General features: G+C 40.6%; 1 protein-coding gene across 2 annotated transcripts in view; it reads left to right on the top strand.

Annotated features, from left to right (window-relative positions):
• Positions 1 to 15738, top strand: part of GNE (glucosamine (UDP-N-acetyl)-2-epimerase/N-acetylmannosamine kinase) — a 91018-nt gene that overhangs the window by 63033 nt on the left and 12247 nt on the right. For both annotated transcript variants that reach the window (XM_075825534.1, XM_075825535.1), the window contains exons 2-9: positions 672 to 874; positions 6530 to 6981; positions 10396 to 10548; positions 12526 to 12738; positions 13731 to 13818; positions 13901 to 14111; positions 15100 to 15229; positions 15332 to 15553. In XM_075825534.1, the coding sequence (XP_075681649.1) occupies positions 672 to 874; positions 6530 to 6981; positions 10396 to 10548; positions 12526 to 12738; positions 13731 to 13818; positions 13901 to 14111; positions 15100 to 15229; positions 15332 to 15553 (1672 nt within the window). The remainder of the gene's footprint in view (positions 1 to 671; positions 875 to 6529; positions 6982 to 10395; positions 10549 to 12525; positions 12739 to 13730; positions 13819 to 13900; positions 14112 to 15099; positions 15230 to 15331; positions 15554 to 15738) is intronic.

Consider the following 15738-nt stretch of genomic DNA (forward strand, 5'->3'; position numbering starts at 1 on the left):
TACGGCTCTTGGAAAGCGACGATGCAAAAACAAATAATTTTAGTTCAAAAGTGTTTTTATTGTGCAAAAGTCGTAAAACATAAAAAAACCTCCACATATGTGGTATCGCCGTAATCGTACCGACCCATAGAATAAAGGTAACATGTTATTTACGTCGCATAGTGAACGGCGTCAATTTAAAAACGCATAGAACAATGGCGGAATTTCATGTTTTTTTTTATAATCCCCCCCCCCAAAAAGGTTAATAGAAGTTAATATAAAAATTATGTGTACCCAAAAATGGTGCTATTAAAAAGCACAACTAATCCCGCAAAAAACAAGTCCTCATACAGCTATGTAGACGAAAAAATAAGAACGTTATAGCTCTTTGAATGCGACTATAGAAAAACGAATAAAATAGCTTGGTCATTAGGGCCTAAAATGGGCTGGTCACTAAGGGGTTAAATAAATGCGTGGTTGTTTTTTTTGTTTTGTTTGCAACCCAGCCCTCCTCTCATGTACTCCCTTTTTTCACACTCCATCAATGCGCCTCTGTTGGCTGCAATTCTGGTCCAAAACACCATTTTTGATTTAAAAAAACAAATCTCGTTTTAAAAACCCAGATTCAGGTTTAAAATTTATTCTCTACTAAAAGAAACCTGTTTTTACATTCTCTTTTCTCTGTTTTGTAGGCACTTTACTTTGAAAACTTGTCGAGGCGGAAAGTTGTCATGGAGAAGAACACAAACCAAAGAAAACTCCGAGTATGTGTGGCAACCTGTAACAGGGCAGATTATTCCAAGCTGGCTCCTATTATGTTTGGAATCAAAGCAGAATCGGATTACTTTGAACTCAGTGTAGTGGTTATAGGATCCCATCTGATCGATGACTATGGGTAAGATGTGTTTTCCTCTGTTTTTGTTTTTTCTTGATGGACATTATTTATTTTGCTGTAGGACTTGTACACTGGCTTCAACCACCTTTCCCCTTGTATTTCTATAAACCTAACTGGGAACAGATACCATCAGATTACGGAAAACGTCTTTTTATAGGTGGTGAATGAGCCCTTACATTGTATATGTAAAAAGTCACCCCCATCTTAGAGCTCATTCAGACGAGCGTATATGTGGTCCATGTGATACGGCCATCACACGGACTCATGTTCTTTAATGGGGCCGTTCATATGACCATTGTTTTAACGGAGCGTGTGACTATGTCCTATATTTTTGCGCTTCACGCATCCTTCCATAGACTCTAGTCTATGGGGGATCCGTGACAACGTGCCCCACACGGGTGCACCTTGGACGTGAAAAATGGCTATTTTTCAAGTCCGAAGTTGGCTCCGTTCGTCTGAATGTGGCCTTGTGCGTACTTTGCATAGTTTTCTGTCTGGAAAACATGATAAATGCACAGAAGAAAAGATAACCGTGTAAGTACAGAGCTATACAAGGCTTTGTAGCATACAGGGGAACATTCAGACTTAGGTGCCAGTACAATCCCATTTTGAATTAGTGAATGTTTTCCTTTTTATCCTTTGAATGCAACAGAACAACATCAAAAACCTATTGGCCCTGTAATTTTTATTTGCACGTTCCATAAAGCAAGTGTGTGTTTATGGGGCGTCCGCCAGACTCCGATAAGGCTTCAATTAGATGCCCGTACAAATAGAAGTTAATCAGTGTACCCCGTAAAGACCGTAAGGATGGATGCAGGTTTTGGCGTATTACATTCTAATTAAAACGCCCATGCTCTCTCTCAACCAATCCCATAATTACTCATGAGGAGGTAACTTTCTCCTGGGTGGACTCCTTTTCTTATTCTACACAGATCTAATTCTGCCATGTGCACTATGATAAGCGCTCCAAATGAAGAATTGGGTGCCACATCGTGGGTGCATCCACTAAATTCTATTTGTCAGGACATCTTCTATAGGTCACAGATGTGCTTTTAAAATGTTCGGACTGTAAATGTTCTTTGAATGTAGTTGTTCTTTGATCAATTTGTTCTTTTAGCCAATATTTCCAATATTAACCCCTTCACCCACCAGGATGTAACCCTTTTCATTTTCTTTGCAAAAAACTCTATTCTTGCTTAATCAAAAAAGATTTGCTAAACCTCAGTAAAATGTAAATTGGTTAGACATCAACTTCACCCATAGTGCCAAAGTCCATAAAAGTTCCAGATGTTTTTTTTTCCATGGATTATGGATTTTGTGGGAAATTCCACGAGAAGGGAAGATTGGCGTCTTGCTACGCCGGTGCCCAGTTTTGCGGGTTCGCCCCCTTTCTCAGGCATGTGTAGTGAATCCCACCACCAGTTGAAATAGTCGTAAGTTACGTTATACATTACAGTATACATTATAATAGACAGTGAATGAATAGGGACATAACATTAATTTATTTTGTTGTGATATAATATTTATTTCTATCTTTGATTCATATTACATATTGTTATATTGTGAATGTTCTTTATATTACGATGTCAATCAAAAAGGTGTGTGTTCAGGAGTGGAGCATTTTCATTGCGGAAAATATGATCATGGAAGATGTTAATATTACACAATTTGTTTAAACATTTAGGTCGGGTTCACACGCAGTATAAACACTGGATTTTCCGCAGCAGATTTAATTTTGAAAAATCTGCATTGTAATTCAGTAGCAGCCGAGTGGTTGAGATTTGAATAAGTCCCATCCACATGCTGCGTAAAAACCCCACCAAACAACCGTTCAAAAATTGACCTGCGGTGCGTTATTTTTTCTTAATCCGCAGTCCATTTATGCTGCAGAATCGCTGCTTTTATGTTGCAAGTTTTACTTATTGTATTTAATGGGGAGGTAAAACCCACAACAAATAGCAGATGTTGCGATTTTTGCGGCGGAAAAGCTGCGATTACGCCACAAAAAACGCAACTCAGAAAATAAATAAGATTATACTTACCCAGCACTCTGTGCTCCTGCGTCTAGCCCGGCCTCCAGGGATGAGTTTTCATCCCATGTGACGGCTGCAGCCAATCATAGACGGCAGCGTTCACATGGGATGAAACGTCATCCCAGGAGGCTGGGCTGCAGGACGACAGAGGGACGCGTCGCCATGGCTACAGGTAAGGATGACCTTTTTTCCTGCTATTTTCCGCAGCGGACACTCTGGCCGAAAAACTACACTGCAATTTAGTGCGTTTTTTCGGCCAGAATTCCCTGCTGCGGATATGCGGTGTCCTTTTACGCAACGTATCAGCCCTGTCTGAACATACCCTTGTGGTTGGTAGACTTAGGTTTAAATCCAATACACCTCTCTTTGTCTTATTTTAACCTGTTCATCGTCGTTGCCCTCGATTTCTTCGAGGATGCACCATATTATGTTTCACTTCATGAAAATGTTTGGCAACTGTAGTTTCACCATATATTTTTCTGATGGTTTTTCTAGTTTATCTTTTTCTTTGGTTTGCTGCTCATTAATTGTTTGTTCGTATGTTCTAATTGCTGAGTTCAGACGTGTTTTAATTAAACGTGCGGTTTGGCCCACATATGCTCTTCCACATTCCGCGTTTTAACATATAAGTCCCATGTTTGCAATTACAATTAAAGTATCCTTTCAGGGCAATCTCAGTATCTTTTGTTAGATGGTTAAACGTATTTCCTTTTATAATTGTATACCATTTTTACAGCTTAGACAGTGAAAGATGCAATTTTTCAGGGTGTTATAGTGAGCTTGTTTGATATTCGTTGGTTAGACAGAGATTTGCCTTAACGGTAAACAAAATTAGGTCTGGTTTGATAAATAGAGCCATATTTTGGGTCGCTCTTTAGCATCTCCCAATTGTAGTTTTAAAGGGGTTTTCCCACCAGGAACATTTGACATATCCACAGGATATGCCACTCACTACTATGGGACTTGCGAAAACAGCGTAGCTCAGCGAGCTATACTGTTTTTTTGTAAATCCCGACCATAAAGTCAGGAAGTGGCCGGGAGGCAGCGAGAGCAGAAGGTAGAACGGGGTTTAGGGGGCCCCGTTCTAGAGATAACTGTGGGTCACAGAGGTGGGACCCACTTCTATCTGACAGAAATGTTCCTGGTGGGAAAACCCCCTTAATCCATTTTTAAATGTGGAGATAAAAATATCCACTTTGCGGGCTGAAATGAGAAAAAACTGCGATTCCTCACATTTTTTTGGGGGTTTCGTTTTTACATCTTTCGACATGTGGTAAAAACGTCAACTTAACTTTATTCTGTGGCTCAATACGATTATGGTGATACCAAATTTAAATAGTTTTTTTTAAATATATTTTACTACTTTTAAAAACAAAAAATAGTTTTGGTTCACCACACTCTGAGAGCCATAACTTTTATTTTTATTTTTCTGTGGATTGAGCGGTGTGAGGGCTTACTACTTGCGGGACGAGTCCAAGTTTTTAATGGTATCATTTTTTGGTATACACGACTTTTTGATTACTTTTTTTAAGTTGACTAAAAAATAGCGATTTTTGGCAGTATTTATTTTTTAACAGCGTTCACAGTGCGCGTTAAATCTATATTGTAATTCAGACTTTTACGGACGCAGCGACACCAATTTTGTTAACTTTTGTCTTATTTTTTTACAATACTTTAGAGGAAAAATGGGAAAAGCTGTTGTTTTTTTGGTTTTTTTTTACTTTTAATTTTTTTCATTCCGAAAAACAGTCACTTTTTTTTTTTTTTTTACACATTGTATTAGTCCGCCTAGAGGACTTGAAGCAGCGATCGTTAGATAGCTGGTAAAATATACTTCTATACTATTGTATTGCAGTATATTGTCATTTTTACAGGCTTCTGTTAAGCCCTGCATGTGTGAAGGCAGTCCTGGGGGCCTTCATTAGGCCCCTGGGCTGCCAGAACCATCGGCAACCCCAATTGTGTTGCGGGGGGCGATGAGCTGTCTGATGGGGTACCCCCCTCTTTCTAACACCTCAGATGCTGCGGTCACGATTGACCTCCGCATTTGAGGGGTTAAACGGCCAGGAACAGCGCGATCGCTGTTCCTGGTCATTAGTACTGGGTATCCGCTGTAAAACACAGATGACACCCGCAGCGTATGGAGCGTGCTCCATACTTCTTCCCCTGCTCCACAACGTACCGGCACGTTCTGGTGCGTGAAGGGGTTAATACCCCGAAAAATTGCACTTTTCCCCGTCTCTCCTGTCAAAACTGAAATTCTATTATTAAAGGCAACTCATTTAACCATCCAACAAAATGTAATGAGATTGCCATGAAAGGATACTTTAATTGTAATTGCAAAAAAGGGAATTAATGCCAAAATGCCCATATGGAGAAGTACAGTACTGTGCAAAAGTTTTAGGCAGTTGTGGAAAAAAATACTGCAAAGTAAGAATGTTTTCAAAAATCAAAGTGTTTTCGTAGTTTTGATTTTTTTTCAATTAACAAAATGCAAAGTGAATGAACAGAAGATAATTTTTCCGTAATGAAAATGCTTTTAGTCCACTTCTGAACACACACCTTTTTGATTGACATAGGAATATAATGGACGTTCACAATATAAGAATGTCATATGAATCAAAAATAGAAATATTAGAACAAAATAAATTAATGTTACGTCCCTATTCATTCGCGGTCGTTCATAATGATGCTGTAATTTTTATTTACATTTTTTTTTTGTATTTTTAGAAGTAACGTATAGCGTAACTTTGCGACTATTTAAACTGGTGGTAGGATTCACTACGCATGCTTGAGAAAGGGGGTGGACCGACGAAACTTCACACCGGCATAGCAAGACGCCAATCTTCCCTTCTCATTCTCCCCCACAAGATCCATAATCCTTCTAGAACTTTCATAGGCTTTGGCACTATTGGTGAAGTTGGATTATAACTTATTTACATTTTACTGATGTTAAGCAATTTTTTTTTGATAAAGCAACAAAAGGTTTTTTTTTGCAAAAAAAAATAATTTGTTACGTGCTTTATTTAGTTATTACCTTATAAATTACCTTGTAATTTACCTTGTTACAAAAATGCTCCAGTTGCATGATATTCCCTTTACTTCATTATAATGGTGCCCCCTGGTGTTCAATCTGTATAGTAATGTGCACGTCCTCTTACTGAGCTGAATAAGGAAGAACGCACATGCTCTGTTCAACTCTCCAACTGTCACCAGCCAATAGAAAATGCCTTCTCTGCTTGTCAGTAGAGAAGAAGCTTTTATTCAGAAACACAGATGGTAGTGTAGATGGAGACGCGCACAGTAAGGCCTTATTCACACGGCTGTGTTCGGTCCGTGATATACGGGCCGCATTTCCCGGACCGAACACCGTTCAGGGAGCCGGGCTCCTAGCATCACAGTTATGTATGACGCTAGGTGTCCCTGCCTCCCCGCGGGAAAACTGTCCCGTACCGAACATTTTTTCAGTAGAGAACATGCTACTCAGAACTGACGCAGTGGATAACCTGGTTTAATCCTAGTCCCACGGCTTTAATGCATGTTTTGTGTTCGTCAAATTGATGCGGTTGTAAGGGTTTTTATGATGTAACTACCTTATTGTCCCGTTATTTCCTTTATTTAGTAATACCTATCGTATGATTGAACAAGATGACTTTGACATCCAAGCACGGTTACATACGATTGTGAGAGGAGAGGATGAAGCAGCTATGGTGGAGTCAGTGGGACTTGCTTTAGTGAAATTGCCAGATGTTTTGAACCGGTTGAAACCAGACATCATTATTGTCCATGGAGATAGATTTGATGCATTAGCATTGGCTACAAGTGCTGCCCTCATGAACATAAGAATCCTTCACATAGAAGGAGGTGAGGTCAGTGGAACGATTGATGACTCCATCAGACATGCCATCACTAAGCTGTCTCATTACCATGTCTGCTGCACCCTGAGTGCAGAACAGCACCTTATTGCCATGTGTGAGGACCATGACCGCATCCTTCTGGCTGGCTGTCCCTCTTATGACAAGCTACTTAATCTGAAAAACAAGGACTACATGGGAGTTATCAAAGCATGGCTAGGTATGTGTAATAGGCGCACACCCTTTGCTATGTGTCAAATCACTTTAATACACTTTAAAACACAGTTCAGAGATGTTTTGTTTTTTTTTGCAAAATTTGGAATTTGTTCCAAAAAAGAAATTTAAAGGCTTTCCTTTTTAATAATTCTCGTCTGTTTAGGATCTACTCTTGGTTTTGGCTAAATAGAAAAAAGTACGCTATAAACCAGGCCTGTAGGCAGTGATGTGCTGCATGGCAGGCCCTTTTTCTTTTGTGCATGCTATGTAGCACGTCCATAAAGAATAGAGGAGCCTTCGTCTGATACGTTGCAGTCTGTGTTCCCTTCATATGATATTTTGCCCAAAACAACAGTTCGTGGAAGAGAATAGCATGTGTAGTCTCTTGGAGGTAAGGGGCCGTATGTGTAATTCACCATAGTGTGCCATAATAATGCAGTTTTTTTAACCAAAAACACAAGCCGAAAGGAAAAACTTGCATGTCGTATCTCTTCTTCATCCATAGCTGGGAGGATTCCATGTGTTTTATAAAGAAGTGATCTGGAAGCAAGAGCAAAAAAATATAAATCCTGTAGTTTCCCCTCCCTGTCTGGGAAATGACTATCCCAATTACAATATTTTTTTCCTTTTTCTATTTTCGAACATTTCTCACTTAGCTAATAATGTTGTAATGGTTCCATCACTAGGAAGTACATAGAGCTGCTTTATTTTGAACTTCGGCTATTGGAAAGGAGTGAGATATATGTAGAAAAGCGATAGATTTTTACAAACATTGAATCATTTTATTGTGAGCCCCAATGGGGACAGTAAAAGAGGACCTCTGTACAGCGCTGCGTAAGATGTTGGCGCTATATAAGTAACTGAAAATAAATAAATACATGGCTTTTCCCATAAAATGCATGCATGATTGCTGGGACCACCCCCCTGCCCCACAATCGCTAGAACCCGGGTCCATTACTTCTCACTGCATTTGAATATAGCGGCAGTGGAGCATGCGCACTGTCACTCCATTTAAAGTCTATGAGACTGACCTACAGACGAGCGCTGGATATAGGGCTGGGTGATTTTGACAATAAATAATATTTAGATTTTTATTATTTGAATCTCGATATTAATTTATTTTTTTTCTTTATATAAATAACTTTTTAACATATATTGCTATAATAATTGTACGTAACTTCACAACTTTTAACCTCTGCAAATACTTTATTTTATCATATAAATTTTTTCCAATTGTATTTAACGTCTGTGTTCCCTGGCAGGGAACAGGTTAACAGAATCTATAATCAATGAGGCACTGCGTGTACCAACATCCCTCTCTCCTAGTCACCACTTCAGCCGGTCCCTGACATTGCCGGATTCACACGACCGTGAAAAATGGTCCGTGTGTCAGCCGGATTTCGCGGCCCGATCACGATACATGTGGATGGGACTCCTGGCATTAGTCATTTAGGCTGAAGTCACACGACAGTGAAAGAAATGGGCATTAAAAACTGATCAATGGTCCGTTTTTCATGTCCATTTTGCATCAGTCTCTCCAGATTCTTATCCATTTCCAGTCCGTCTTTCATGGCTGTTATAAAAAAAAAAAAAAAAGGATGGATTTCATTTGTCAGGGTAGATGGTGCCCCAGCGCCCACATATAGTGACGTAGTGATATAGTGCCCACATATAGTGATTGTGCCACAGTGCCCACATTTAGTGACAGTGCCCACATACTGCCACCCCACAATATAGTGCCACAGTGCCCATTTAGACAGTGCCACACCCCCTTGCAGATAGCACCCCCACACCCATGTAGATCGTACCCCACCTTGTAGATCACACCACCTTTGCTTGTAGACTGCGCTGCTGTAGCTGCCACTAGGAGCTGAATCCCCGGCCAGAGGTTTCCGACACTTTGGCCGGGGGATCAGCTCCTAGTGGGAGCTACAGCAACGTGATCTATAAGGGGGGGGGGGTTGTGGTGCGATCTACAAGGGGGATGCTATCTACAGTGGTGCGATCTATAAGGGAGGGTTGTGGTGCGATCTACAAGGTACAAGGGGGTGATTCGATCTGCAACGGGTGGTATCTACAGGGCAGTGTGGCTATGTACTAGGAGTCTCTGCTTTGCCACGGAACTGCTGTTCCATGCTGTATCATTTTGTTCAGTACAGAACAGCAGTTCCATGGGGAAGCAGAGACAGAACGGGGCGGACCAGGAAGTGACGAGGCGGCGGGGTGGAGCTTCCTCCGCAGGACGGCACCACTAAAGAATTGAGGACGAATTAATCGAATTCATTTGATTAGTCGCCCAGCCTTAGCCCACATATAGTTCCACACCCTTGCAGATCGCACCCCCCCCCCCCTTGTAGTTCGTAGCACCGCCACCCCTTCCTTGTAGAGGTTGCCGACGCTCTGACCGGGGATTCAGCTCCTTGTGGGAGCTACAGTGGCGCTATCTACAAGAAGGGGGTGGCGGTGCGACCTGCAAGGGAGGGTGGCAGTGCGACCTGCAAGGGAGGGTGGCGGTGCGACCTGTAAGGGGGGTTGGGGGATAGTGGTGCGATCTGAAAGGGGGGTGCTATCTAAAGTGGGGTGGTGGCACTATCTATAAGGGGGGGGTAGTATTTACAGGGCAGTGTGGCTATATACTAGGAGTCCCTGCTTATACACTAAAAATAGCAGTCATTGGTCCCTAAAATAGGCTGGTCACAAAGGGGGTATACAGAATTTGATCAAAATATGCGCTAAGAACCTCCCTATTGTAAGTAGATTTAGCAGTAATGCATATTTATTTATATTTAGTGTTTAGGTGGCATTAGTGTTCGCAGTGTGAAGTCGCCATTTTTTTTTTTTTTTTTTTTAATATATATATATATATATATATATATATATATATATATATATAATTTTTTTTTTACATTAACATTTGATTTTTGTATGATTTCTTATTTCTTTATTTTTTTTTAATTCCGTTTGCCAGTTTACAGTTAAGGGCCTGTTCACATCAGCGTTGGCTTTCCGTTCCGGGGTTCTGTCTTAGGTTTCCGTCGGGTGAACCCCGCAACGGAAAGCCAAACTGAAACCACAGCTTCTGTTTCAGTCACCATTGGTATCAAAGGTGACGGAAACATTGCTAATGGTTTCCGTTCGTCACCATTCCGGCAGGTTTCCGTTTTAACAACGGAATCACTAGCGGAGTCAACTGCGCTATTGATTCCGTCGGAAAAACGGAATCCTGCCGGAATGGTGATGAACGGAAACCATTAGCAATGTTTCCGTCACCTTTGATACCAATAGTGACGGAAACGGAAGCTGTGGTTTCAGCTTGACACTCCGTTGCGGGGTTCACCCGACGGAAACCTCAGACGGAACCCCGGAACGGAAAGCCAACGCTGATGTGAACAGGCCCTAACAGATTTATTCTTCACAGGTGATGATGTAAAACCTGGGGAATATATTGTAGCTCTGCAGCACCCAGTTACTACAGACATTAAACATTCGGTCAAAATGTACGAGTTTACCTTAGACGCTCTCATTTCATTCAACAAGAAAACGTTGGTTCTGTTCCCAAACATTGATGCAGGTGAGTTGCTGTGAAAAGCGTATGTGACCTATTTCTTTTATAGTTTACGCTTAATTTACTTAGTTTTTTTTTAAAGCTAGGACATCTTTTGACGACTTATTTTTACATGTTTTTATTTTTTTTTAAATAAATTTGTTTTGAATCAGTGTGATTTGGTGCAAATTCCTAAATACATTTTATTAAGAATTTTGTTTTCCTTTTTGAGATACAGCTTTGTATCCTGTATATGGAGCAGCTGTATCTCTGCTTAAAACTGAATCGGCTCCGCAGCACTGACGGGTTCAGTAACCGTGGGTCCTGCGTGTCTGACATGCAGGATCCACCTGTAATCGATCACATCTAAGTTATAAACTTAGATGTGATTGTTAACCGCTCAATCCTGCTTGTCCGACACGCAGGACCCACTGTCCCTGAACCCGTCAGTGCTGCTGACCTGACAGGTACAGGATTCAGCGCAAGATACAGCTGCTCTATATACAGAATACAAAGTAGCTGTATCTCAAAAAGTAGAAAATCTTTAATAAAATGTATTTAGGAAGTTGCACCAATCGCACTGAAGGACACTTATTTATAAAAAAAATAATAATAATAAAAACGATGTCAAAGGTGTACATAGCCCTTTAACCCTCTAGTGACCGCCCCATAGTGTTTTTACGGCGGCCACTAACGGGCTTTATTCCGATGCAATTGCCTTTTTACGGCGCTGCATCGGAATAAGTAAACAGAGCAGGGAGCTGTCAAATCTCCCTTTCTCAGCTGCCAGAGGTAGCTGGGGGCATTCCTGCTCGACCGGGTGAGATCGATATTAGTATCGATCTCACACGTTTAACCCCTCAGATGTGGCGCTCAATAGCGAGCGCCGAATCTGAGTTGTTTTGGAGAGAGGGACGGAGCTCCCTCTAATCCCACTGACACCCGGCGATACCCGGTGTCTTCTATGGCAGCCGGGGGCCTAATAAAGGCCCCAGGTCTGTCTGTAGTGTATGCCTGCTAGGTCATGCCTGTGGCATGACCTAGCAGATGCCTTTCCGTTTTACACGGACAGGCATAATACACTGCAATACAGAAGTATTGCAGTGTATTATAAATGCGATCGGATAATCGCATAGTGAAGTCCCCTAGTGGGACTGGTAAAAAAAAATAAATTAAAAACCCACTTTTCCCCCTTACAAACTGCTTTATTATTAAAAAAAAGTTACACATATTTGGTATCGTTGGTATCGCCGCGTCCGTAACGACCCTAACTATAAACTTATTACATCATTTAACTGGCACGGTGAACGTCGTAAAAAATGAAATAAAAAAACATATAAAAATGTCTATTTTCTTTGAATCCAGCCTTAAAAAAATATATAAGTGATCAAAAAGTCGCATCTACTCTAAAATTGTACCAACAAAGACTACAAGTTGTCCCGCAAAAAAAAAGCCCTCATACAATTGCATCGGCGAAAAAATAAAGTTATGGCTCTTCAAATATGGAGACACAAAAACAAGTAATTTTGAAAAAAAAAGTGTTTTCACTGTGTAAAAGTAGTAAAACATACAAATTTTGGTATCGTTGCAATCGTAACAACCCGCTGAATAAAGTTATTGTGTTCTTTATACCACATGGTAAACAGCGTAGATTTAGGAAGCAAAAAAGTGTGGCAAAATTGCAGGGTTTTTTTCTATTCCCCTCCAAAAAAAGTTAATCAATAAATTCTATGTACCCCAAAATGGTGCTATTAAAAAATACAACTTGTCCCGCAAAAGACAGGACCTTCTACAGCAATGTCGACTCAAAAATAAAAAAGTTATAGCTCTTTGAATGAGACGATGGAAAAACTTAAAAAATGGTTTGGTCATTCAGGTCTAAAATAGGCTGGTCACTAAGGGGTTCAAGACAAACTATTCATTGTCCTTGTGTCAGTATTGATTTGTTTTCCAGAAAATGTCAAGCTCTTCAGTAGGTGAATTCTGAATTTCTGCTTGTTACAGGAAGTAAAGAAATGGTACGAGTGATGAGGAAGAAAGGTGTGGAGCACCATCCCAACTTCAAAGCAGTGAAGCATGTCCCATTTGAACAGTTCATCCAGTTAGTTGCGCATGCAGGATGTATGATTGGGAACAGCAGCTGTGGTGTGCGGGAGGCGGGAGCTTTCGGAACGCCAGTCATAAATTTGGGAACACGGCAGACTGGAAGAGAAACTGGTGAGACTATTGTGAATATACATAAAAATGTATTATACTAGAGATTTAAAGAGTTGTTGAAAAACATGGGTGCTTTCTTCCAAAAAACATGGACACCCATGGATTGGTTTCTAGAATAAAGCAGCCATGTGCAACCCTGTACAATCCTTTTAGCAATTGCCATGGTGACTACAAAAAAAAAAAGAAGCAGACCGCAGGATTCTAAATCTACATCACAATATTTATTTCCTCCAGCAACGCACTTGCAATTAACCAGTTTCTCAAACCCTGCTAAAGCTCGTTTATTTACTGGATTATTAAGTAATTGCTGCGCTTCTGAGATTAAAGTGTGTCTCCAGTTATCGAAAATTTCTAATATGTCATAGAGACATGCCAGAAATTCATCACTGGGGGTCTGCTACAACCCAGCAGCTAAAGGGAACTGCAGCATCTTGAGTTCCCGAAGGCTTCTCCTGGCTTTACTTTGGAGGAGCTAAAGATGCAGAGATTAGTCCACTGTTATGTTGGCTCCCTCCATCCTAATTTGCTGTAGTTGGCCAATAGGGTGTGAACTACCCTCAAGCTGCTTTGCACTGATTGGTCAGCATCAGAGGCAGGGAAGCTAGCTCCACCCCTTTGGCTAATGACCGCATATATAAAGCCAACACAACAGTGGGCCATATCTCTGGAACGGAGAGGTCTAGGGAAAAAAAAGAAAAACAGCACTGGAATCAGGGAGACCGCACTATTCAGGTTAGTTAACCAATTCAAGTTATATGACCTAGTGACAGGTCCTCTTTAAATTATTTACTGGTGTGTGCTTTCAACTTCAGTCTGCTGTACTAGCAGCCTACTGACACTTTTTTTATAACTAAATGGCCACTATGTGACACAACTTTAAGTCTGATGGGGATCCAGATTGCTGCCTCTTAATTAGTCTTTGCTGTTTTGGTAACCAGAGTCCATGGCACGTTCTTACAGGTCTTTTTATTAACGGTTTGTTGATTTTGCAGGTGAAAATGTGCTTCATGTCCGTGATGCAGACACCGAGAATAAGATAATTCATGCGCTACAGCTGCAGTTTGGAAAACGATATCCTTGGTAGGTGTGATTCTCACCTGAATACACCAGTGTACTGTGTTTAGGTTTTGCCACTGAGCACAATTTCTTTACTTTTTCCTAGCTCAAAAATATATGGAGATGGCAACTCTGTTCCAAGAATCGTAAAGTTTCTCAAATCAATCAGTTTGTCAGAACCTCTTCAAAAGAAGTTTTGCTTTCCTCCAGTAAAAGAAAATATCTCTCAAGATATTGATCATATTTTGGAAACGCTGAGTGCTTTGGCTGTTGATTTAGGAGGAACAAATCTTAGGATAGCGATTGTCAGCATGAAGGTAGAGTATTTTATAATACAGCATGTCATTTTGGCAACCGCTACATGAATATTTCCATTTGGAAGGTAAAGTGGTGCACATCCCTTTTGAGATGGGGGTTAAAGAGGCTCTGTCACCACATTATAAGTGGCCTATATTGTACATGATGTGATCGGCGCTGTAATGTAGATTACAGCAGTGTTTTTTATTTAGAAAAACGTTCATTTTTTACGGAGTTACGACCTATTTTAGCTTTATGCTAATGACTTTCTTAATGCCAAACTGGGCGTGTTTTACTTTTTGACCAATGACCGTTTTTCTAAATAAAAAACACGGCTGTAATTTACATTACAGCGCCGATCACAGTATGTACAAGATAGGCCACTTATAATGTGGTGACAGAGCCTCTTTAAGGCTTATACACATGGCTATTCCATGTACCCTTACGGTGGTGTACGCACTGCTCTATAGGCCCATAATATGGACCTGTAGGCAGTCCATGTGCCGCTGTGTGGTGCCCCTGGAATGCAATGCTGCTTCTAGAAGAGAATACATCTGAGCATGCCTCCGTTAAAAATCTGAGGATGTACAGTACGGGCACAAAGAATTCTATAGACACTATCCAGGACCGGAGTCCTGAATATGGCTGCTTGCATGTGGCTTTTGTCACCTGTATAATGTCCCCCTGGTGCACATGCTTTATGTAGAGCTGGCTTTGGCCCCAAACAGATGGACATCCTGGTTAATTATCAAGAAGCCATCTAAAATAACAATTTATTTACAAGATTTATTTTGATAAGAACAAATTCTTATTAGCAAAACGGTTATTCATTCTAATCAGAACACTGTTAAAATGATACTCATGATCATAATGTTATTAAAAACCATCCTCTGTAGGTGAGACATTGTAGCCATTTATAGCACTAAATTATACAATGTGACATTCTTGGTCTGCTTTAAACAACAATCGCCATGAAAATCCAACTCTTTTTTTTTTATTTTTTTTAAGGGGGAGATCATAAAAAAGTATGTCCAACCCAACCCTAAAACATATGAGGACAGAATAGAATTGATTTTGAAGATGTGTGTTGAAGCAGCATCAGAAGCAGTCAATCTGAACTGCAGAATACTTGGTGTGGGTATGTTCCTCTGCTTTTATTCCACTAGATATATATACAAATATTATTATACTAATACAAAACACTGTATATGTTCACAAAATACTACTTTATAACATATAGGTATTTCCACTGGTGGACGTGTAAACCCACATGAAGGCGTGGTGCTTCATTCTACAAAGTTGATTCAAGAGTGGAGCTCGATTGACCTGCGAACTCCTCTGTCAAACACACTTCATCTGCCAGTATGGGTCGATAATGATGGGAATTGTGCTGCTCTAGCAGAGAGGAAGTTTGGTCAAGGCAAAGGAGTAGAAGATTTTGTCACTGTTATTACTGGGACAGGTATGTATCATAGAGCTTTGGAAAGATCACTAGGAAGTCCTATGACTTCTGCATGTGTCTAAATATTCTTCTCTTCTGCCTGTAGTCTCTGGCAACGATACTAAGCGCATAACTATTAAAGGGGTTTTCCAGCCAATAAAAATGGATGCCTTATCCTCAGGATAGGCCATCAATAGCTGATGGGT

The sequence above is a fragment of the Rhinoderma darwinii genome, chromosome 1, assembly GCF_050947455.1.
Source record: "Rhinoderma darwinii isolate aRhiDar2 chromosome 1, aRhiDar2.hap1, whole genome shotgun sequence".
In the NCBI taxonomy this organism is placed as follows: domain Eukaryota; kingdom Metazoa; phylum Chordata; class Amphibia; order Anura; family Rhinodermatidae; genus Rhinoderma; species Rhinoderma darwinii.